Source organism: Indicator indicator, chromosome 4 (assembly GCF_027791375.1).
Source record: "Indicator indicator isolate 239-I01 chromosome 4, UM_Iind_1.1, whole genome shotgun sequence".
Classification (NCBI taxonomy): Eukaryota; Metazoa; Chordata; class Aves; order Piciformes; family Indicatoridae; genus Indicator; species Indicator indicator.
In genome coordinates, this window is record NC_072013.1 from 30,784,337 (window position 1) to 30,808,514 (window position 24,178).

The 24,178-nt window shown below is 39.2% G+C and overlaps 1 protein-coding gene across 1 annotated transcript in view; it reads left to right on the forward strand.

The window, feature by feature from the left end:
• The window catches only part of EXOC5 (exocyst complex component 5), a 30,487-nt gene extending 9,954 nt beyond the window's left edge, over positions 1–20,533 (forward strand). Inside the window, exons 5-18 of the mRNA XM_054400090.1 lie at positions 3,154–3,218; positions 3,641–3,669; positions 3,822–3,931; positions 4,462–4,506; positions 4,613–4,753; positions 5,800–5,882; positions 7,110–7,319; positions 8,484–8,631; positions 13,292–13,400; positions 14,112–14,232; positions 14,968–15,054; positions 17,693–17,801; positions 18,760–18,975; positions 19,932–20,533. Of these exons, the coding sequence (XP_054256065.1) occupies positions 3,154–3,218; positions 3,641–3,669; positions 3,822–3,931; positions 4,462–4,506; positions 4,613–4,753; positions 5,800–5,882; positions 7,110–7,319; positions 8,484–8,631; positions 13,292–13,400; positions 14,112–14,232; positions 14,968–15,054; positions 17,693–17,801; positions 18,760–18,975; positions 19,932–20,120 (1,662 nt within the window). The 3' untranslated portion in view covers positions 20,121–20,533. The remainder of the gene's footprint in view (positions 1–3,153; positions 3,219–3,640; positions 3,670–3,821; positions 3,932–4,461; positions 4,507–4,612; positions 4,754–5,799; positions 5,883–7,109; positions 7,320–8,483; positions 8,632–13,291; positions 13,401–14,111; positions 14,233–14,967; positions 15,055–17,692; positions 17,802–18,759; positions 18,976–19,931) is intronic.
• Positions 20,534–24,178: the final 3,645 nt, after the last annotated feature.

Below are 24,178 nucleotides of genomic sequence, written 5' to 3' on the forward strand. Positions count from 1 at the left end.
CTTCTCTGTCTTCCAAGGAAAACAGAAAGGATTCAATGTAACAGAAGTTCTTCTGTGGACAGCCTTTTCCAGATCCGTGTTAAGTTTTGTTTTTCTGAGGTTTTTGTTTGTTTGTTTGGGGGGTTTTGTTTTCTCTTCCCCTTAAGTGAAAATAAAGCAAGCATTTAAACAATATTTAATGGAAGCATGTTCAATAACAAAGTATAAGTTAAAGGGAAGTATGCATTGTCTGCTGGAGAGTCTCATAGAATTCAACTTTTACTTACAACTTAAAGTTTCTTAATACTTTGTGGGAGGATCTGAAAGAAATGGTAGATAAATAGGGTAAACCTGGAAATTGAACAACAAATGAATCTATATACACCCTGAAAGATAAGACATTCAGCAAATGTGAGGGGAGATGAATGTAGTAAATACTGGAAGTGTTGTGGCAGTCTGCAGAGGAAGTTTGTGGACACACAAGATTTTCTGGATACTAGCTGTTTTAGACCTATTTCGTTCAGTGTGGATTAGAACTGTTCTGTAGCTTTCTGCCTCCTAGTTTAAATAGTAAGTGGAAGCAGTGTGTTTACGAAAGAACCTGCTTAGACTTGCTGTCACATCTGAAGGCATCTTTGAAATAAATTAGTTCTAAACTATGATATATTTAAGAATATTTGTTACTGTAAAATCTTAGGGCTTTGTCTGTGCCTTTTGATCTTTGAACTGATGTGGGTTTTACATAGTGTTTTGGAGGGCGTTAAGATTTTTTACACTATGCCATCCCTCACAAGTGTAGGTTTTTCTTTGAGACATTGAGGGCAGGCAATGCTGTGAAAGGAGAGGCAAGAAAGGAATTATAATGCAGTTACTTCTTAGGTAATTCAGATTTTTCTCAGTAGTGTAATTTCTTTTTCCTTTTTTTTTTTTTTTCCCCTGGACTTGGGTTTTGCTTCCCACATTGCTTTCTCATGACTATAATGACTATAATGAGCAATTTCTTAATTGCCTCTGTGAAGGGTTTTTCATTGCTGTCTTGTCCTATGCTATGTGTGTTGTGTTTTCATCTCTGAATCCTTACAATTTTCCTTGCACTGCCAGCTACCCAGTCCCTCTCCTGTGCTAGTGTTAAAGTGAGCACATCAGTCCAGTTAAAACAATTCAATTATCAGAATGATCCAACAGCTTACTTGTTTATCATGCACTGGTATTGTCCTCTGTTTAATATGTTTACTTTTATTCTTACATCATTTTCTCCATTTATGTTCTGTACTCAACGTTATTCCTTTCCTGTTTTTAACTTGTTCGTATAAATACTTTGCATTCAGATTCTCTCTTGCTATTATTTGTCCATGATATTTTCTTGGTATATGATATCCTTTAAGTTGTATTTTACAGAATCTATATCTATTTTGATGTCATAGTTTACAGAAGCCCGATTGAATTAAAAATGAAATATGTCTGGATTTAAGCAGAAACCATGGAGAACTGATTTGTCATGGCTTCTGCTGTGCATAAGAAAAGGCCCTGGATTCAAGAAAATCTTAAGTTAGTTAATAGCTATTGTGTGAAGAGGAAACAAAGAAAATGTTGTGTTTGTGGGGTGATATTTGTTCGCTTGTTTGTTTTTGTGGTAACATTTAGTAAATAGCTGTGAATGTATAGACTATATTAATGACATCAGTATTGATCACAATTGCTAGTTGGGTATTAAGGTTGCTGTAAGCCAACAGAAATAACTGCTGTTTCATTGGATTTATTTGAGGAGCGTGGCTGTTTTTGACTTAAGAGGCTATTGTGAGCTGACAGTTCAAAACATAAGCTGCTCTTAATAAGCAGAATGGATGTTCTTTATGAGAGCCCCTGTCTTTGCTGATCAGCCAACCTAGTGTGATGCCTGTGCTCTGTGTTCTTACCTGTGCATCTTGTTCTATTCTTGAAAAGTTTTAATTCCTACCTTCTCTAAGAGGTGCAAGAACTGGATTTCATTACTTTCTTTCCTCTCACTCCAGTTCCCTGAAACATAACTAACAAGAAGAATGAGATATTCTCCATATTCTCTCTTGTGTCAGCTTATAAAGATTTTGCTTGAATGTAGTAGCTAGAAATATCTTTGTCCACTATGAGATGCCTTCCAGTCACCAAGACAGTGTAGCAAAGCCTGTAAAACCATCCTAGAGCTGTGTCTGGTTTGGGTCAGACAGAGAACTTGAGTTGCAACCAGTTGCATTCCCCACATTTTCAAATAGGTGTTTTCTATAGTTTTAGTCAGCTTGTGAAGCAGTCTCTGAGCGTTGCTGAGGTGCACCTCCTGTGCTGATTGATCAGGGAAGAATAAATGATGAAAGGTTGTGCTGTCAAGATGTCAGATATTTGCATGCTTTTGTGTTTATTCCACTACTCCTGTTTTGTAGATGTAAGATTAACTGATCTTTGCTTTGAACCTCAAGAGTTTATAATTTCTAACACAACTTCCATTTCTCTTTCCTTAGAAGTAATTTAATTATGCTTTGCTTGAGTCCCCTTGTTCCCCTTCCTCCTGAGCACCATCATGTCTTTTCTTGGATACAGCTAATTTCATCATTGGCAAAGAATTCCCTAGTGCTTTTCTTGACCTGTCTGAAAAGGTTGCTAACCATTTCACTTCTGAGTTCAACAGATACCCCTTCTTGGTTAGGTGTGAGTCAGTAAGACTTTTATCCTAATCCCCTTGTAAAGTATAATGTTGCAGTTCAGCCAGCTCTGTGTTACTTATGTATTTTAATCCCAAATGGAAGAGTGCAGATTTTCATGAGATTGCTCTAGCCACATTCTGATCTAATCAGCCTTGAGGAGTCTTTGGTCTGTAAACTTTATAGCTTAAGTGCAATGATGAGCTATTTGTCCAGGTAGCTTAGGCATCTACACAGACAAGCCCAATGTGAAACTATCATAAAGGACTTTTATCATGTTTTGTCCTATGTAATTTTATGTTAAAATCTTACAAACCTTAAGCACCATAAAAGTGCATATCAGAACTTTAAAGGGGTGATCTCTTCCACGGGTGTATCACCTCAACCAGCCTTACAAATAGGAGCTACATGTATGAAAATTGGACAGTGGAGGAGGAGGAAGAAAGGAATGGCCCAGAATCAGACCACCTTTAATAATTCTGTCATGTTTTACACCTAACAGATTAAGGAGGCAGCTGATATTATTCAGAAACTTCATTTGATTGCACAGGAACTGCCTTTTGACAGGTAAAATTCTATCTGAACATCTTTTAGAAGTAATCTTCATATAGGTATAGTTTTCTGATGCTTCCCTTGTCTACTTTTTGGTGCTTTGCTTCATGATTCCTGTGGCTTTTGAGATGGATTTTGTGCTTATTTCTCTCTTGTGTTCTCAAATTTGTGTTCACCCACTCGTGTTGCAGGATCATTTTTACATACACATCCTAAACTGCTTAACAGACTTTTAATGGGATAATTTTGCTCTGCTGACTTAATGCTAGATTTGAATTAGTGCTTGTAGGTTTTTATGGATATAAAGCATGTAACTTTTCTGTCGTCTTTGTGTTACATGTTTTCATTTTTAAGTAGAATGCCTGGGATCTGGGATGCCTGTGATTTCCCTTGTGATGTGGATTTGAATTTAATCATGGTATTTTTGTTGTTAACAGGTTTTCTGAAGTAAAATCAAAGATAGCAAGTAAGTTATCTATCTGGTTCAATCCATATTCCTATATTTGCATTGTTAAAGATGATTAAAGGAGCATGCAGTACTGTCAGTATTGCAGCTTTTGTCGGTGCTTGTAATACGTAGCCTGATGGATTTTTGTTGTTATCCCCTTTCCTCCCCAGGTAAGTACCATGATTTAGAGTGCCAGCTAATACAAGAGTTTACCAGTGCACAACGAAGAGGGGAAATATCCAGGATGAGAGAAGTAGCAGCAGTTTTGCTTCACTTTAAGGTAAAAAACTGAGGGGTTTAATTTAAGTACATAAATAAAACAACACGTGGTGCAGTAAGAGCCTCTTTTAAGTGAATATATTTGCATGTTTCCACAGCCACTGTATCAGGTAACACATGTAACTTTAAAAATACCAAGGTGTTCCATCTGAAACAAAATGCAGGGGAATGAGAGAGGCAGATGTTGAGGGATTAGAGGTGGTGTCAGTGGAGACCGTTCTAAATTTTTGTTCTATGTATGTGGGTGAACTGACTTGAGAATGGTGAGACCTGTCATCTGTATCCATGTAGAGTGGTGATAATTGACATTACATCAGATTTGTGACAAAAATGAGTTTGAAAATGTCTGCATTTTTGGTGAATGTTTTTTGGGTTTTTTTGTTCTTGTATTTTCTTTTTTGTTTGTTTTGTTGTTGTTGCATTTTTTTTTTCCAATAACTCTTTTGCAGGGGTTGTATATCCTTGATTTCAGTCTATACTAAAACCATGGAGAACCTGCTTTAACACCGAGTTGTTTTGCTCCTTCCATAGGGCTATTCCCATTGTGTTGATGTGTACATCAAACAGTGTCAAGAGGTAATGCATTTTGGTTTACATGTATCTCCTTGGGTGTTGGTTTATTATTTATTTAGTGGTATAGGTTGCTGTAAATACATTATGAAATGTGCCTCTAAAATCCTAGGGTGCATTCCTGAGGAATGACGTCTTTGAAGATGCAGCCATTCTCTGCCAGCGAGTGAATAAACAAGTTGGAGAAGTCTTTAGCAATCCAGAGACTGTGCTGGCCAAACTAATTCAAAATATCTTTGAAGTTAAACTTCAGGTATTTAAAATTTCAGTGAAGTTCATTGGGGAAACTTTTAAACCAAAAATACTGTATCTAGTAATAATAATTAATGAGAATTTACAGTATCTGTAATATTATATAAGGACAGAGAATCACAACTGATTGCTTTGTAATGATTCAGATAAACCCACGTGAAAGCAGCTTGTGCAACTGAAAATACTCAAATTCAGTATGTACAATTATAAGGGAATCAGTGTCTTCATTAGCTTAATCACAAGAGGTCATATGCAGATTTGATTTCTTCTCTGTGTCCCCTACCAAGAATATCTCAGAAAAAGTTTCATATTTAGTAAGTATCTTTACTCTGTTCATTCTTGGAATCTGGTTTCGTGTGTGAGATTAGCAGTAAGTAAAAATAACTTGTGGTGAATACTGTCTCGCAGTTATTTCAAGTCTGGCATAGTTGAAGATAGTAAGTTTTCCATCCTGTGAACACACTCACTTAAGTGTGTCAAAGTCAACAATGTGACTATTTGTTGCAAAAAGCAGTTTCCCTGTAGATGTAATTCTTTTCATAGAGTAGAGATTGAGTTTGTGTTTCAATCCCAAATTATTTGTCAGTTTTGACTTAGTATTTTATGTTAAATAATAATTTTGTCCAAATACTCGATAAGAAGGCTCTAAGCTTGTGTCTGCTTTTTGTATGTATTAGGATAATATGTAAGCATCTCCTTTGCTTACTGTCAACTGCAGAAATGCCCCTAGGCCTCCAGTGCTTTTGATTCTGGAAGAGAGAGGATTTTGTGTTGGTTGGTCAAGCATATTTTCAAAGCAATCTGTCTTTTGTCTTTGCATCACACACTGCTGCTTTGTATTATGAAATAATTTTCTTCTAAAAGATGCATTTATGTCTGTCTGTAGATAATGCAGGATCTGTAAATTGGAGATTTAAAAACGAAGAATGTCTGAATTAACTTAAGTAAGATACATGTTTTGCAGTAAACTCCACTTAATCCAGCAAGTAGTGAGCAGGACCTGTGATTGCTAGTTTATCTTCTAACAGATGCATCCAAATTTTACAGAGTTATGTGAAGGACCAGCTTGAAGAATATAGGAAATCAGATGCAGAACAGTATCTTAAGAATCTCTATGATCTATATACAAGGTATTTATATATTGATGATGAAATTATTGCTGTAGATATTTTCTTGTAATATATTGATTTATTATCAAGATGTAGAATCATAGAATCACAGAATTCTTTGAGTTGGAAGTTTAAAGTTCACCTCATCCAATCCTGCTGCAGTCAGTAGGAATATCTTTGACTAAGTCATATTGCTCAGAGCTTCCTACAACCTGACCTTGAATGTTTACAAGGACGAGGCATCCACCAGCTTTCTGGACAACCTGTGCCAATGTTTCACCACCCCCACTGTAAAAAACATCTTCCTTGTATGTAGACTAAAACAGAGATTTTTTTTATGCCACTAACATTTTACAGTGATTGCTTCACAAAAGAAAACTTCAAATTGCCATTAATATTTTTACTGGGAAGTATTTAGTGTTGTGACTTTGAGAGAGTAACTTTAAAACTGCAAAAGCCAGTCCTCAGCATTTCACTGGTAACTTACTTGATGCCAGATGTACTATTGTGTCAGTGTGAGCTGAAATTCCCCCTGCACCAACAATAACCTGGCTACCTCAGTCTGGAAGGGAATGAAAGCTGTATTTACAAGCAGATCTATAGTCTATGATGAAATGCAATGAATATGTACAAATATACAAAATTCACAACATTTACAAATATATACAATAAACAGAAAAGTACATCCAAGCTCCCTATGCTTCCCCCCAAAGGGGACCTTTCCCAAGGGGCCTCTCTCCCAGGGGCTGCCTCCCCCCAGACCCCCCTGGCAGAAAGCAGAGTTAGGTAAAAGCAAAGAGGCTGTTAACTTAGCTCGCCAAGGTCAGTGTGTTATCTTCAGCCAGAAGAGAAGAAACAGCAGCCAGACAGCCCAGCAAGTTGCCCTGACTGCAGACTGCCCCACTTTGTTTTGAGTAGTAGTTCTTAAACACTTCTATCTATCCAGTGGAAGTGTTTAGAACAATCATTATTTTGCTTTCTTACACCCAGTAGTGACTTATTTACACTCTTTCGCTTTCTCTGCTTGAACTTTGAGAAGAAAATTTAAAAAGACAGTTTCAAACCATCACAACTATATGTAATTAAACATGAATTATGTGAAATTCTTTACTTAAATGTAAAGCTACCAGAAGCCTTAATCACAATCAGGATTCTGTTGTGCTTTGTACTTTACAAACATGCAATGCTGTAATTCATACAAATTCAACCTTTTCCTTTTCTCCCCATCTTTGTTTCTTTTGGATAAAGAACTACTAATCTGTCAAGCAAATTGATGGAATTTAACTTGGGTACTGATAAGCAGACTTTCTTGTCTAAGCTTATCAAATCCATTTTCATTCCCTACTTGGAGAATTACATTGAGGTGGAAATTGGTTATTTGAAAAGTAGGAGTGCTATGATTCTGCAACGCTATTATGATTCCAAAAACCACCAGAAGAGGTCCATTGGCACCGGAGGGTAAGTTTCTTCTGTCAAGTTTCCAACTTATAAAATGGAAGGGAGGCAATAAGGGGAGAAACATATAATTTACTATGTCAGATGTACAGTGATGAAATGAAAAAGAACTTCTAAAATGACCTTCAGCTTTTTTTTGGTAATTTGCCCTCACTTTATGTTAACTTCTGCTAAAAAAGTGTATTGCTCTTGGTACATGTGAAAGGTGATGCATGGTATATGTATGCTCATGGGAAATGAAAAATACCAGTTAAACCTATGTTTCAACTTAGGATCCAGATCCACAAAAGGACTGAAGCAAAATTAAGGTACCTAAAGCATGTATGTGTGTGTATCTAAAAGCATACATTTTTTTTCACCTGCCCAGGTCTTGTGGTCCCCTCCCAAGACCTAGGAAGGGGAAAAGATCATAGCAATGTCAGTGAGAAAGCTCTTAATGAGCCCAGAAGATGCAGTGGACTTAGAGAAAGGTAAAACAAGACTTCATTATCCTCAGGGTAGAGAAACTCTAATCATAGCAAGAAGTGGGAAAGGGAGAATGAAAACTTGTGTGAAGCAAAGGTGATAAGACTACTTAACCTTTCCATGAGCTACTGGGTTCAGTGTGTCAGGAATGAGAAGTGATTTGGAGAGAACAGCAGCAGAAAAGTAATTAAATGAACTAAAAAACAAAGATGAAAATTTAATTTTCTTGGAGAAAATTAAATTGGTTGTAGCGTATGGGTTTTATGCATGAAAATGTGTTGGAGCATGCTTGACTAAATCAGGACTGCTGAGATAGTGAATGAGGATGAGAGGATCAGTGGGTGTGGATGGGATAGAAAGCTCCCAATAGTGTTTTGAAAGTGTGGTACGACAGAATGTGTGGAGGCTATACTTTGTCTGCAGAGCATAAGTGCCACAGTAGTCAATTGAAATGACTCTTACTCCACACTACCATGGTGTGAACATGCCATGGTAGAACACAATTGACTGTGGGATCAGATGTGGTAGTTCTGCATTTGCTGGCAATTTTTAAGCTTGCGAGAATGTTGTGATGCTTGTCTATCCTAAAAACTGTGTCTTGGGTTCTGTTTTTTAACAACTACAATATTCTAAATCAGTGCTGAGTTTGAGCTTCAGAGCTTCCATCCAGTGAAGTCTCCTTCTGGTATATCTTTGTTCTAGTATTCAGGACCTCAAAGAGAGAATAAGGCAACGTACAAACTTGCCGTTGGGGCCAAGCATTGACACACATGGAGAAACTTTTCTGTCACAAGAAGTGGTGGTTAACCTTCTACAAGAAACTAAGCAAGCTTTTGAAAGATGTCACAGGGTAAGTTTGCTTCCTGTGATCTCCACTAGTGATAGAATTTTGAGATGCAGTTTTGAAGTGCAATAGGATCGAATGAAGTACATTAATTATTTTTTGTATTTTTGTTTGAATCAGGGTCATGGTGGAGGCTGAGGGGGTTTTGCTTCTAAAACGTGGATCTGGTTGTATTGTGTGGGTTTTAATGGTGTCTGGTTTTGGAAGGAGTAAAGGAGGGTTGAACCTATTGTCTGCATTGCTTTTCTTACTAAATTAGACTGAAAACTTGAGAAGCCTTTAGTGTAATCATTTTTCCTGCTTTAAAAATGCAGCGAATAGTTCAACAGTTGTTTTCCTGTGTCAAGTGCCATTTCTTCCAACGTTAGAGAACATAACCAAAAAATGGGGAGAGGAGTAATCTTTAATATGGTTTGCCTTGGTAACCCATATGATCTTTAAGTGCTGTAGTCTAACAAAGTGTTTTCCTTCTCATTAAATTGCTGCTTTTATTGCCTGTCAATTCCTGTTTGTTACTTTAGTGTAAATGAAAACTGTTGAGATTTAATTGCAAACTTAAATGCTAGGGATTTTTTATGGGCTAACTACACTGACTTCTAACAAATTTTAATGCCCTTAACATTCTAAGTTAGCATAGTGCAGAAAAACTTTTACATTTTAGATATTTAGAAGTTTTAAGGTTTTCTATACTTGGAGGGGTGAAAGATATAACAAAATACTGATAGGGCACTGTTACCTGTACACACTGGGATGACCACCATTGAAGTGGTGACAGTCAGGGACTGCAAGACAAGCATGTAGATCATTATTTCTCTCACTTAGTATGGTAGTTACTAGAAGCAATTGTTAAATTCATGATGGAAATGAACTTTTTCCAATTATGTAAAACTTCATTTTGTACTTTCCTGTGAGGATCAGAATTTGTCACACTAGGTCTGAAGAGAGTTATATATGTTGGGATGGGAACCAATGTTAAATGAATCTTGGCATATACAGAGAGTTGCAGAATTACAGCTGTTTAACTTCTCTGTTATCGTACAAGCTGCTAGGTTTTGGTTGGGGTCAGGGCAACTCACTATGCAAAAGAGAAGTTACATGTATCCCTGGCTAACTAATTATAGGAGATGACAGATGCACTGTCTGTCCCAACTGTGACTGCTTTAGGAAAAATAAATTGGTTGTTCTGAATGTAACTGCCTTGTGCAATGTTTCAGCATTTGGAAACAGTGTTTTATTGTTGGAATTTTTGTTGTGTGTTTTTTAATGGTTTTTGGGAATATGGCAGAAATCTTCTGGTCTTTTGTTACATAAATTAACTTGATTTTTTTTTTTTAACACAAAAGACAACTTTAATGATACATATTGGGCATTGACTCTCCCTGTTCCATTCATCCCTTGAGCCAGGTAATGGTAAATTAGGTCAGATTATGTGAGAGCTGAAACAAAACCCATAGGCCAAATTCCTCACATCCACACCTCTCCCTCTGAGGTTGCATAAATGCTCGTGTGCTGCATCTGGCTGCATTGCTGTGGTGGAGCTGCACTGACCCAGCAGCACTGGAAGGGCTCAAGTCTCTCTAAGCACAGAGTTCTAGAATGGGTTGGAAGGGAATCACAGAATCACACAGAATTAACCAGGTTGGAAAAGACCTTCAAGATCATCAAATCCAACCTAACGCCATCTAATCAACCCTGGCACTAAGTGCCTCATCCAGTCTTATTTTAAACACTTCCAGGGACGGTGACTCCATGACCTACCCGGGTAGTCCATTCCAATGGCCAATTACTCTTTCTGTGATGAATTTCTTGGTAACATCCAGCCTAAACCTCCCTTGGTGCAGCTTGAGACTGTGTCCTCTTGCTCTGCCACTGGTTGCCTGGGAGAAGAGACCAACCCCCACCTGGCTACAGTCTCCCTTCAGGCAGTTGTAGACAGCAATAAGGTCTCCCCTGAGCCTCCTCTTCTCCAGGCTGAACAACCTGAGCTCCCTCAGCCTCTCCTCATAGGGCTTGTGCTCCAGACCCCTCACCAGCTTTGTTGTCCTTCTCTGGACACATTCAAGCAGCTCAAAATCTTTGTTAAACTGCAGGGCCCTGAACTGGACACAGTACTCAAGGTGTGGTCTAACCAGTGCTGTGTACAGGGGCAGAATGACTTCCCTGCTGCTGCTGGCCACGCTATTCCTGATGCAGGCCAGGATGCCATTGGCTCTCTTGGCCACCTGGGTACACTGCTGGCTCATGTTCAGCCTACTGTCCACCAGTACCCCCAGGTCCCTTTCTGCCTGGCTGCTCTCCAGCCACTCTGACCCCAGCCTGTAGCGCTGCATGGGGTTGTTGTGGCCAAAGTGCAGCACCTGGCACTTGGACTCTGCCCATCTGACCAGCCTGTCAAGGTCCCTCTGCATAGTCCTCCTACCCTCTAACAGATCAACACCTGCTCCCAGCTTGGTGTCATCTGCAAATTTACTGATGATGGACTCAATCCCCTCATCCAGATCATCAATAAAGATATTGAACAGGATGGGGCCCAGCACTGATCCCTGGGGGACACCACTAGTGACAGGCTGCCAGCTGGATGTGGCACCATTCACCACCACTCTCTGGGCCTGGCCCTCCAGCCAGTTCCTAACCCAGCGCAGAGTGCTGCTGTCCAAGCCACAGGCTGACAGCTTGGCCAGGAGTTTGCTATGGGGGATGGTGTCAAAGGCCTTGCTGAAGTCCAGGTAGACTACATCCACAGCCTTCCCCACATCCACCAGGCTGGTCACCTGAGCATAGAAGGAGATCAGGTTGGTCAGGCAGGACCTGCCCTTCCTAAATCCATGCTGGCTGGGCCTGATCCCTTGGCCATCCTGTAGGTGCTGTGTGATTGCACCTGTTCCATAATCTTGCCTGGCACTGAGGTCAGGCTCACAGGCCTGTAATTCCCTGGGTCCTCCTTCCAGCCCTTCTTGTGGATAGGCATCACGTTGACCAGCTTCCAGTCATCTGGGACCTCACCAGTGAGCCAGGAGTGTTGAAAAATGATGGAGAGCGGTTTAATGAGCTCACCTGCCAGCTCTCTCATTACCCTAGGATGGATCCCATCTGGGCCCATAGACTTGTGGGGATCCAAGTGGCTCAGCAGGTCTCTAACTGCATCCCCTTGGATTACAGGGGCCCTATACTGCTCGCTGTTTCCATCTGCCAGCTCAGAAGGCCAGTTGTCTGGAAGACAACCTATCCTACTATTGAAAATTGAGGAAAAGAAGGCATTAAGTACCTCTGCCTTTTCCTCATCTTTTGTTACTCTATGTCCACTAAGGATTGGAGGTTGTCCTTGCCCCTCCTTTTGCCACTAATATATTTATAAAAACATTTTTTATTGTCCTTCACAGCAGTGGCCACTCTAAGCTCTAAGGGGGCTTTTGCCTTTCTAATTTTTTCCTTCATGACCTAGAAACATCCTTAAACATTTAATGGATTACCTCCCCTTTTTTCCAAAGGTGATACATCCTCTTTTTTTCCCTTAATTCATTCAGAAGCTCATTGCCCATCCAGGCCAGCCGTCTACCCTGTCAGCTCATCTTCTGGCACATGGGGACAGCCTGTTCCTGCACCTTCAGGATTTCTTTCTTGAAGTAGGTCCAGCCCTCCTGGACCCCTTTGTTTTTAAGGGCTGTTTCCCAAGGTACCTTCTGAGTTAGTTCCTTAAGTCATCTGAAGTCCACCCTCCAAAAGTCCAGAGTGGAGGTTTTGTGGATGTCCCTCTTAGTTTGACTGCATATTGAAAACTCAATTATCTCATGGTCACTGCACCCCAGGCAGCCTCCAACCACCACATCTCCCACCAGCCCTTCTCTATTTGTAAAAAGAATTGCAATACTATTCTTTCTTACTCTAGCTTCATGGAGTCTTCATATAATTCCTTAAAAACCAAAGCTGTGTTTCTTATGTACAAAAGCCCTGTCGCCTTTCCCTTTAGAAAAGGGATTTACTAACAGGTTGCTGTCCAAAATCCCACATTGCTTGCAGCTCATGAAGGTACAGATGCTCTGTGTGTATGTGGGCATTACTTCACTTAATAAAAATTTTCATGCTCTGTTGACTCCAGCTGAACTGTGGTAAGTGGAGCTGAGGTTCAGTCTGTAGTATTTTTTTTCTGCAGTACTATGGCAGTCGTATTCTCACTGGGTGAGACTGAAGGTCCATCTAACCCAGTGTCCTGTCTCTGGCTGTGGCCAGTGGCAGAAGCTTAGCAAAAGAGTTAAAAAAGGCAGGGTATGAAGACAATTGTCTCTTCTGTGTGTTGTTTTTTTTTTTTTTCCCAGCATCCAGTGGTATGCAGTTTAGGTAATTCCTGACATTACATTTGGACAATTCTGGTTTAAGGACTACTAATTTGTATCTACCTTTATTATTACTATTAGAAACTGTTTATGCTTCTGCTTTTTGTAGCATCCTGTGGCATGCCAGCTTCAGTTTACTTGTTAATGTCAAATACTGATACTAAAGGCTGTTCCTGAACAGCTTGCTGTATAGTTACTTTTCATTTAGAATAAAATTCCAATTATTCTGGAATATTTGTTACATTTTAAGCTTATCCCCTATGCAATATTGGATAAACTTTCAAATGTATGTAGAACTGACCTTTAGGATAAATTATTTTTCTTTTTCTTCAAAGCTCTCTGATCCATCTGACTTACCCAAGAATGCTTTCAGAATTTTTTCTATGCTTGTAGAGTTCTTATGCACTGAACACATCGATTATGCATTAGAAACAGGCCTTGCTGGTGAGTATTAATATTTTCTAAGCATTTCATCTCGTTGGCCTTTTTGTGCAGATGATCTTTGCAGATCCTCACTGTGCCTTATTGATTGACCTTGTTCAGAATGCACTGGTTAGATGAAATTTGTTTTGTGTGTTTGGGAGTCGGCACTGAACGTCTTCTAAAGTGTAACTTCCATTTGGAGATTTGACGTACAGATGGAAATGAGCTACCATCTTCAGAAACATCTGAATCACAGAAATTGGGACATCAGCACTCCCTACTTATTTTAATTGTTCTCTGTGCCATAGCAGGAGAATATTTTTATATTGAAGCTTAGTGTCTTCCATTTTGTGAGAATTCCATGTTTGTTTGCATACCTGTGCAATTTAAAGAGTGACGGTAAAAAAGAAAACTGCTTCTGTTAAGTTAATCTTGACAGTGAGAACCTGTCTTTCCTACATGAAAGCATAAAACTCTTATTCTGAAGAAATATTTAAATTGGCTGTTCCATTTTGGTTTTAGAAATTTTAAAAGCAAGATGTTTCTGTGCTTATGGTTATTACCCTATATAGCTGTGAGAAGTATTCTATATATGGCACCATGCTAAATTTTTGAAACTCTTAAGCCAGTGGTTTAAGCATTCATGGGAAAATTCTGCATATTTAAAAAAAATCATGCTAATTATAAGAGCAGCATATTATTACAGTCCTAATGAAACTTCCTTTGCTTTAGGCATTCCCTCTTCTGATTCAAAGAACGCAAATCTCTATTTCTTGGATGTTGTCCACCAGGCCAATACTATTTTCCATTTATTTGACAAACAGTTTAATGATCATCTGATGCCATTAATCAGGTACCTTTGTTTTGATTGACATTTCTTTTGCAAATGGTCATTTTTGGAGATGAAAGCCATTTTTTCCATTCATCATCTCTATTAGGAGAAGTTTATTCTTGGGGTGGTTCAGCTTAATGTGGGAAGATAAAGTACCGTAATGGGAGGGTGAGCAAGGAAAGTTAAATCATTTCCTTGGAGAACTAACTAATGGGAGAAAGAGAGCTCCAAGAGCGTTGATAGGAAGGAGAGACAAGTTGCTGCATTACAGGCCAGTACTAGAGGGGGTTTGTGGCTTCCCTTTGGGATAGGCTGGTGATGTCAGGACTGCTGAGACTCTTGGAGGCACAGAGGGAGCAACTGGCCATGCCTTGGAAGCCACACATGAGCAACAGGAAAGCTGCATGGTGTTTGGATCCATGAATCAGATACACTTGAGGTAGAGCACACTCAAAATCTGGATTTCCTTGCTCACCTGCCAGGGGCTGGCAGCATTGGTGAGGCTCAGTAGGTACAACACTGCCTGAAGTGTGTTACAGTGCTGCCCATCAGCACACAGCAGATCCTGCTCAGGGATAGGGGGCTGTCCAGAGGTTGATTTGTTGTTTTGAGGCCAGCTACTTCCATGTAAACTAGTCTTTTCTGATGGAATGGAAAAAGGTCACAAAATCCTGTTATAAGGAGCAGAGCCAGTGGACAATTTTGTTTAACTGTTTTAACACTTTGTCACACACCCAACGCTTTATGCTGTTGCAGTTCTTCTCCTAAATTATCTGAATGCCTTCAGAAGAAAAAGGATATCATAGAACAAATGGAAGTGAAGCTGGATATGGGCATTGATAGGCAAGTAAATATTTATACTTTCTGTTAATAATTCTTGTAAAACCACTTTGTGACATACCTTACTTTTCCCTCTAAGGATGAATTACTTCTGAACAAAGTTATTTTTCTTTTTATTTCCTTTTTAAATCCATAAGTATGCATTATTATGCATAGGAAATTTAGATTGTGTTTGCTTATAGGGTCATATCTGCCATAGCAGATTTCTGACCCATAAATATTTGTGGAAGGATGTTAAAGGATTTTGGTTATGTTGAAAGAGTGCAGTAATTCAGCTTTACCTTGTTGTTTCAAACTACGATTTTTCCTCTGTAATGGAGAGAGGAGTGATGATTGAAATAGGTTAAATACTTGCAGGATTTCCACTAGGAGCAAAGTTTGACAAAAGTAGGTTAGATGATTTGCTTGAATCTGTACAGTGCTATGGATTAGACCTAGTCATAGAAGTCTGTAGACCTGCAATAATTTTCACTCTGACATTGAGTTGCTTTGAGGTTGCAAGTGACTCATCTAATCTTTTAAAAAATTATTATTTCTCCAAATAAAAATATCGTAGTAGCTATAAAAACTGTAAATTATAATCATAGCTATTTTGCAGCAGGGAAAAATAATAAACAAACTTTATTGATACTAGGATTGGGTCGGTTGTGTGGTGCCCTACTTTGGCCTGGAAGAATGTAGTGTTCACATGCTTCTAAGTGGCATTAGTCAACTTAGAATACATTAGCTAACCTTTCTGTGCCTGTTTTCTCTCTGCAGTAACAGAAATAAGCTGTCCTGTGGGTGATGAGGAATACTATGGAAGTCATTATTTAGGTTTTGCAAGGATCATGCCATACTGCAGGGGGATGAGAACAGTATAGGCAAAACAGATGTGTCCTCCTGGACATTTTCTGTAGAGAGATAAGGAAGAGATTTGATATATCTGTTTTCTGTAGGTGCACAAAGAAAGGTGGAGATAGGGGGTGTGAATGTGGCAATTAAGATCCTGCAAATGACTTTAGAGGTTTAAACACAAAATTTGAAATACTTGAACTATTGAGACCATAAGCTTAGGTCTAGACAGACACAGGTCAGTCATTAGCTTTAGAATAGTTTGTAACTGTTTGTGTAAAAATAATTAATCTCTTGAAAGTAAGGCTTCAGAAAACCAGTCCCTGTTGGAATGGGTTCAAAGGTTTGTGGATGGAAGCTTGAAAAAAATTTGTGCTTTGGCATACGTAGAAGAGAGATTAGTTTCAAGATGGATGTTACATGTAAAATGTGCTTGTGTGCCTGCCTACATGCTGCTTTATGGTGCTACTGATGCTGTTTAGAATTGATTGTTTTGCTTAAAGTAATCATCAAGTTTAAAAAGAAAAGAAGAAAATTTCTAAATGTTGATGGTTTCAGTGTTATCCAATCTGAAAAAGTTTAATAGCAGCTTCTTGGATGGCATTCATAACAATTGTCTACCTCTGTAAAAGTGATGTATTAGCTAAACAAAATCAGTACAACTGGATTTCTTTCAGTTTGTATTCTGTGTAAACAGCCTTCTAGGAGTATTTATTGAAGATGGAAATTGAGGAGAATGCAAGTTATAATTTCTTTAAATTCCTATTGATATGTGGATTGTTGAATGCAGTGCCCCTGAAATTCAAGTCTAAGCTCTGTGTAGAAAAAAAAAAAAGGAGTTTATTCCCTCTTTGTGTACATATATATATATATATATAAATATATATATTTTTATATATATTCTTCACCCCAGCTTGAATTCTTCAAGGCTTGTAATGGCTTTGACTGTTTTCTTTGGGGAGGTTGGGCAGGGAGGAAGAAAAGGGGAGGGAAAGAAAAAGTGGAGAGAGAGGGAGATTCCTGACAAAAGTAGGCACAGAGAGAGGTGTGCAGCCTCACTTTTCTGCTGTGCTGTTTGACCTTTGGTTGAACTTAAAATAACGAGGGCCTTGACCTTAGATAATGTTCTGAAAGATAAATCCCTTCAAGGAGAAATAAATGACACTGTAAAACACTGCTAAATTTGAGAACAAGAGAAATCCCAACCTCTGGCAAAGGAAAAGGTTTTGGGTTTTGTTTGTTTCCCCCCCCACTCTTTCATTTTCCAAGTAATAGGCAGTGTCATCTAATTCTACTAAACTCTTTAGAACTCTTGCTTTGGCTTTCTGATTCCATCTGCATTAAAGAATGCTATCTAATTTTTCTGAAGGGCTAGATTGGAATGAATTACCTTACAATTAATGTGTTCCTTTTAGAAAGAGACAGCCAAGATACTGTGTAATGGGCTCCAAGATACTAAACTTGGAGAGAAGTGTTTTTAGGGTTGTTGACTTAACTGATTCCCGTTTTTTTAACTGCTTACATAAAATCAAGCATATTTTCTCTGTAGCTTCAGGAGAGTGCATTCATGTGTCAGTTCTGCTAAGTATTTCCTGTGACATGTCCTAGCACCACTTGCTTCCTACACTAAATGCAAACATGTATTAAATCTCTTGTAGATTACTCAAATGTTCTGTAGTGTTTTTTTTTTCTCATTGCTTTATGCTGTTCATTTGTTTTATAGAGTCATGTTAGTATGCATAAACACAAAAATCAAGGAAATTAAAATGTTCCCTTCAAAACTCAATCTGTATTTGTAACTTTAAAGGACACTGAATTGCATGATTGGACAGATGAAGCACATCTTGGCTGCAGAGCAGAAGAAGACAGATTTTAAGCCAGAAGATGAAAACAATGTTTTGATTCAATATACTAATGTAAGTAAACGAAGTCCCAGCTCATCAGTATAGCTTCAAGTGCTCATGAGTGCTATCAGGTAGAAGATGTTCCTTTCTAGACACATGTTGGACAACATGTGCATTTGGTTAATTTGCTTTGCTATTCCACTTTGCACTAAGCACCTCCAAACTCTTATTTCCTCAAGCAGAAAAGGAACTTTAGCCGTTTGGTATCTAGTGTCAGACACAAATCAGTAGGTGCTGGACAAACTGTCACATTCTTTCCTCTCCCATAGATACGGCATGAATGTTCTTTTCTCCAGAATGTTGTCTCTGGTGCTGGATGTGCCTGAATCCCAGTTTATGGGCTGCTGAGAAGCTGTAGTGTGGGGTTACATTAGTGTCCTGTTAGGGATCAGTGCAGAGAGTAGAGAACTGCACCCAGGGGGAAGGAGTGAGAGCACTGCCCAAATGCCTGCATGCAGGTGGGAATGGAAGAAGTGGAGCAGCAGTAGGAGGTAGAGTCTGGTATTGTGTGGGAAGGGTAAAGGTGCCTGCATGGCTGTTAATTTGGGTTTGTAATCACAGCTGACGAGAGGTTCTTAATCACTTTTCCCTCGCCCTCCACCCCTATGTTTGATCATTGTTTGAGTTAAAAGCCCAAATTAAATTGTTGTGTTATGAACTAACACAGTTGATTATTCATAGAACAGTTGTAAGGGACCTTTAAAGGTCATCTAGTCCATTGTTTTGCATCCATCTAGTCCACATTGTCATGCATCCATTGTTCTACTTGCATTTTTGTGTCTGTGTGGTGTATAAAGCTTGGACAATTATTAATTAGAAAATTACTAATTTCAATTATATATCATGGGACATTTAAAGACTTAGTGACTGATATTCAGCTTATGATATGGAAGCCACTTTGAAAATAACAAATTTCGAGAAACTTGTGTAATTCTTTTCCTTTTCTTTCTTTTTTTCATTATTCATTTAGGCTTGTGTTAAAGTCTGTGGCTATGTTAGAAAGCAAGTGGAGAAGATTAGAAATTCTATGGATGGTAAAAACGTGGACACAGTTTTGCTGGAGCTTGGAGTTCGTTTCCATCGACTTATCTATGAACACCTACAGCAATATTCCTACAGTTGCATGGGAGGCATGTTAGCTATTTGTGACGTGGCTGAATACAGGAAGTGTGCCAAAGACTTCAAGGTAAGCATCTACAGGTTGTTGATGTCAGAATTATTAGCAGGACTCTGGTTTTAAGCACATGTTCCTTTTATTCCTAAAAATAGTTTGCTTCTGTTTGAACATCACCTTTTTGTATACTGATGTTACATACTTTCTGTTACTAAACTAGCAGTTCTTTATCATGCCCTAAAGAGCAGTTTCCTAAGAGCATTTTATTGATTGCTGCCTATGCTTGTCTGTTGAGGGGGAATTGTTTGCAGCATTAGTATTAGTATTATTCCCCTTTACTCTGCTCATGTGAGACCCCACTTCAAGTACTGCATCCAGTTCTGGTGTCCCAATCATAAAAAGGACATAGAACTGTTGAAGCAAGTCCAGAGAAGGATCACGAAGATGATCTAAGGACTGGAGCACCTCTGCTATGAGATTAGGTTGAGAGAACTAGGCTGAGAGAACTGTTTAGCCTGAAGAGAAGACTCTGACTGGACTTTATACTGCCTTCCACTACCTGAAGGGAACATGCAGGAAGCTTGGAGAGGGATTTTCCATGAGGGTATCTAGCAACAGGACAAGGGGGAATGGTTTTAAGCTGAGGGAGATTAGGTTTAGACTGGATTTTAGGAAGAAGCTCTTCAGTATGAGGATGGTGAGACTCAGGAATGGGTTGCACCAGGAGGTTGTGGTTGTCCTCTCCCCGGAGGTGTTCAAGGCCAGGTTGGATTAGGCCTTGAGCAATCAAGTCTAGTATAGAGGCATCTGTGCCTGTGGCAGGGAAGTTGGAGTAGAAGATCTCTAAGGTCCCTTCCAACCTAAGCCATTCTATGATTATGTGTTCCATGTACAGCTTTCTGTGTGTGCACATTTCTCTGTCAGGAGAGGAAGTATTTTGAAGACCTAGATGGACATTGTGTTATAAGACTTAAAGCAGCTCTAGTTTGTGACATCTGCATTTTTTCTTTCTTTTCTCTTAACCACAGATTGCGCTGGTGTTACAACTCTTTGATACCTTGCATGCACTTTGCAATCTTCTGGTTGTAGCCCCGGATAATTTAAAGCAAGTTTGCTCAGGAGAACAACTTGCTAATCTGGACAAGAACATCCTTCACTCCTTTGTTCAGCTGCGTGTTGATTATAGGTCTGCTCGTCTCGCTCGTCACTTCAGCTGAGAGCAGGGAGCTGTACCTTCGGGCAGGCCTCAGTTGTTAGAAAGCACAGGGAAAGGTTTCTTACCAAACCATGGTTATAACTTTTGTGGAGTAATGACTGTTCATAATAAAGCAGCAGCAGCCATATTTAAACATGATTATATGGAAGGTGAGCAGGTAAAACTCTGAATGATATTTCATGGAAAGCTAAAGCTCTCCCAGTGAAGAGAATCTACTTCCTACTGATTTTTTTTTTTCTGTTGGAAACATGTTGGTGTAGGAGAGCAAGCAGTGCATTGAAAAGTATTTTAGTCTTCAATATTGAATTATCAGATACCATTTGTTAGACTTGAACTACAGAGCATAGCGTAGGTAATGGATTACATAGAATAGACCAGTGTAAAAACATTCTTCATCAATTTTAATGACTTAGACTTCAGCACAGCTAATCATAATCAAATTATCTTTGATTGGTGTTTCTAAGTCATTTCTTTCATTTAAAGCCTTATCCTGCTCAATGTAATTTCTTGCTCTAATTAATTAGCTTGGAATTTCTTTGAGATGTAGAAGTAAAAGCAACCCCATCCCAGAAAAATGTAATGTATTCATTGTAGCATTCTAAACAGAACTAAATTAGTGAAAAGTTTTGGGGGGGCTTTTTGATTCTTTGATTTGTGGGAGTTTTTTTGTACCTAATAGTCAGGGGCCCACCAGAACATACTGGCATTGTATGATCTGACATTCTGGTTTCTTTGATGCTGGCACACTGAATTTTGTATGTGCTTCTAAAGTAAATCCAGCTGCCTAAGACATTCTTATGCCAAGGTGAAGGTGCCCATTGTTGGGTTAATACAAGAGAATTTTCTCCTGTCTCTCGTTTTGTATGTAAATAAATTCAAATTATGGTGAAGGGAAAGGATAAAGTGTAGCCCAGTTTTTCACATGTGGGAGGAATGGACAGCAAGTCCAGGACAAAACCTGGACCTGAAAACTCCTGTGTTGGAGATGATTGAGATCAGTGCCTGAGCAGTATAAAATATTGAAGTGTGCACAAGCTTCTCTTCCACTGATTTTGATACTTGGAGACAGGCTATTTTTGTGTCCATTATGCTCCAGCATTTATTCAGGGTATTTCTGAGATGGACCCATAGTGTGCATATAGTGAGTTGAAGCAACAGCTATGTTTGAAACATCTGGGATAGCCTTTCCACAAGCAGTTGAAAATTGTTGTAAATAGGCCTTTATTCACAGTGAGCTCTTGTGGAAAACAGGTTGGAACTGCTGTTTGCATCTTCAATCTGGTTTACATAATCCCTAAACAAATCATCTGTAACTGTTTCTACTGTGGGCTCAGCCTATGTTACAGAAACTTCTTTCTCCCATTTCAGAGCACCATTTCTATAAATTTACTTTATGGGTGGGTCAAAACCAATTATTTTCTTTTTTTGTTGATGAATTCCCAGGTATAGTCAATATTGACAGACTTGTGTGGAACTTTTGTTGGTTACTTGAGGTTCTTCTGCTTCATTCTGTTTATAGCAGAGCATTATGTCAGTAAACAGGAGAAGGGATGCCAGACTGTCTCAAAGTTTTTGGGGAGATGGGCTGCTTCGTTGAGCTGTGTAGCTTTATTTCTTGGCCATGGCAAAGCCACAAAGAGTTTTGGACACTGGAGGAGTCACATGCTTGTACTGCTGCCATTATTTTTCAAAACCTCTGATGTGAATTCAGATGATACCTCTGTTACCTCTGTAACTGAAAGCCAACAATTTTAAGGCTGTGGTTTTATTAACCAATACAAAAATCTTTCTACAAATAAAAAAAAGTGTCAATTTCTAAACACTTCAGGACAGTGAACATCATCTTAAGATTGCAGATCACAGAAGTGCTTCAGAACTTGTTGTATGATTGTTTGAATTATTTTAAGGTTGTATGAAATGTATCTACTATGTTTCTGGCTTTATTAGCTGTGTTTTCCATGCATATGCTCAGTGCAATATTTTTCATTATGCCTGTTAACAGGAGGCAGCAAAAAGTAGGTGAGTACTTAAATATGTAGACTCTTCCTCAATAAAAGTATTCCCTCCAAACACCTTATTCATTTAATTTCCATGTTCTTCAACTATCTTTATACTCAATTGTATAAGCCCTTCTATTAAAAAGGAGAAAGAAAAAGAATAAAGTAATTTTACTGACCAAATATATCACTGGTGTGAGCATTCCCTTTCCCCTTCCTTTAAAAACCCTTATGCACATGCTAAAAGAGTTCTCTTCCTAGAGAAGATGACACTGTCACTAATTACAGAATCACAGAGTCTTAGGGGTTGGAAGGAACCTTAAAAGATCATCTAGTTCAACCTCCCTGCCAGAGCAGGATCACCTAGGTCATACAGGAACACACCCAGGTGGGTTTTGAATATCTCCAGAGAAGGAGAATCCACAACCTCTCTGGGCAGCCTGTTCCAGTGTTTTGTTGCACTTACAGTGAAAAAGTATTATGTTTACATGGCACCTCCTCTGCTCCAGCTTGTACCCATTGCCCCTTGTCCTATCATTGGACATCTCCTGACACTTGCCCTTCACATATTTATAAACATTAGTGAGGTCATCCCTTAGTCTCTTCCAAGCTAAAGAGATCCAGCTCCCTCAGTTTCTCATAAGAGAGATGTTCCTCTCCTTTAATCATCTTTATGGCTCTCTGCTGAAGTCTTTCAAACAGTTCCCTGAGGTTCTTCATGAACTGAGGGGCCCAGAACTGGACACAATACTGCAGATGTGGCCTCAACAGGGCAGGGAATGGGTGGAGGAGAACCTCTCTTGATCTACTGACCACACCCATTCTAATACACCCCAGGATGCCATTGGCCTTCTTGGCCACAAGGGCACATTGCTGGCTTGAGGTCATCCCGTTCACCAGCACTCCCAGGTTCCTTTCCCCTTCACTCTTCTCCCACCAGGCAGTCCCCAACCTATACTGGTCCACGAGGGTGTTCTTTCTCAGATGTAGGACTCTACACTTGCCCTTGTCGTATTTCATTAAATTTCTTCCAGCCCACCTCTCCAGCCTGTCCAGGTCTTGCTGAATGGCAGCACAGTCTTCTGGGGAGTGAGCCACTCCTCCCAGTTTTGTGTCCTCAGCAAACTTGCTGACAGTGCACTCTGCCTTCATCCAGGTTGTTGATGAATATTTTGAATAGTACACAGTAAGTTTTAGTTTACAATAGAGATTGAATTGGTATGGGGTGGGGAACTATAATTTTCACACATTTTTAAGTTTAGAGCTTTTGTAGCATGTTATTTAGGAAAATATTTCCAGGAGCTTCTGAATACAATAAAGTACTATCCAAAATACAATTATGCCTTTTAATGTTCATGTAATGAGTTAAAGTATTGCCTTTCTAATGTTTGCTCCTAGAATGCAGGCATTTAACAGGCTGGCAGCCAAATGAGAGCCTGAGAGGAGGTGTGTGTATGTGTGTGTAATTATGTTGTCTACAATTGGTGAAAATGGCTTTGTGGTAAACTGTTGTAGGCTGGAAAATAAGCTGTGTTTTTACAAGTCCTATAATTTATTAACATGATTTGGTATTGTATTCTGTTTGCTTATGCACAGAGGGCAGGAAGGAGTTGGTGGTGTGTAAGAATTCTTCTCAACACGAGAAAATAAAAAAAAAAACAACACACCACCACCACCAAAAAAAAAAAACAGTACAGGGAATTGCTTGGAAAAATAAGATCTAGGTGTCTAGAAATAAAGAGTAAGAAGTGAAGAACACATGACCTGAAAGCATGTGGAGAACAGGCAGTCTTGAATGAAGTAGCATAGCATGGAAGGAGAAGGTGAAAATGTGATTAATTAGAAACATGAGGTGCCCATCTGCCTAGGAAATTAAACAGGACTGGAATTAAATTTCCACAGCTATGTCCCACCCTGAAGCAAAGTGCCATTCTAAAAGAGGGGGACCAGCTAAAATAATTCACAGTAGACCTCTTCATCTTGAACCTGTTGGATTCAAGAGAAGGAGGCTGTCCATCAATGAGTGTACATCTGCTTTGAAGGGTCACAGAGTCAGAAGCAC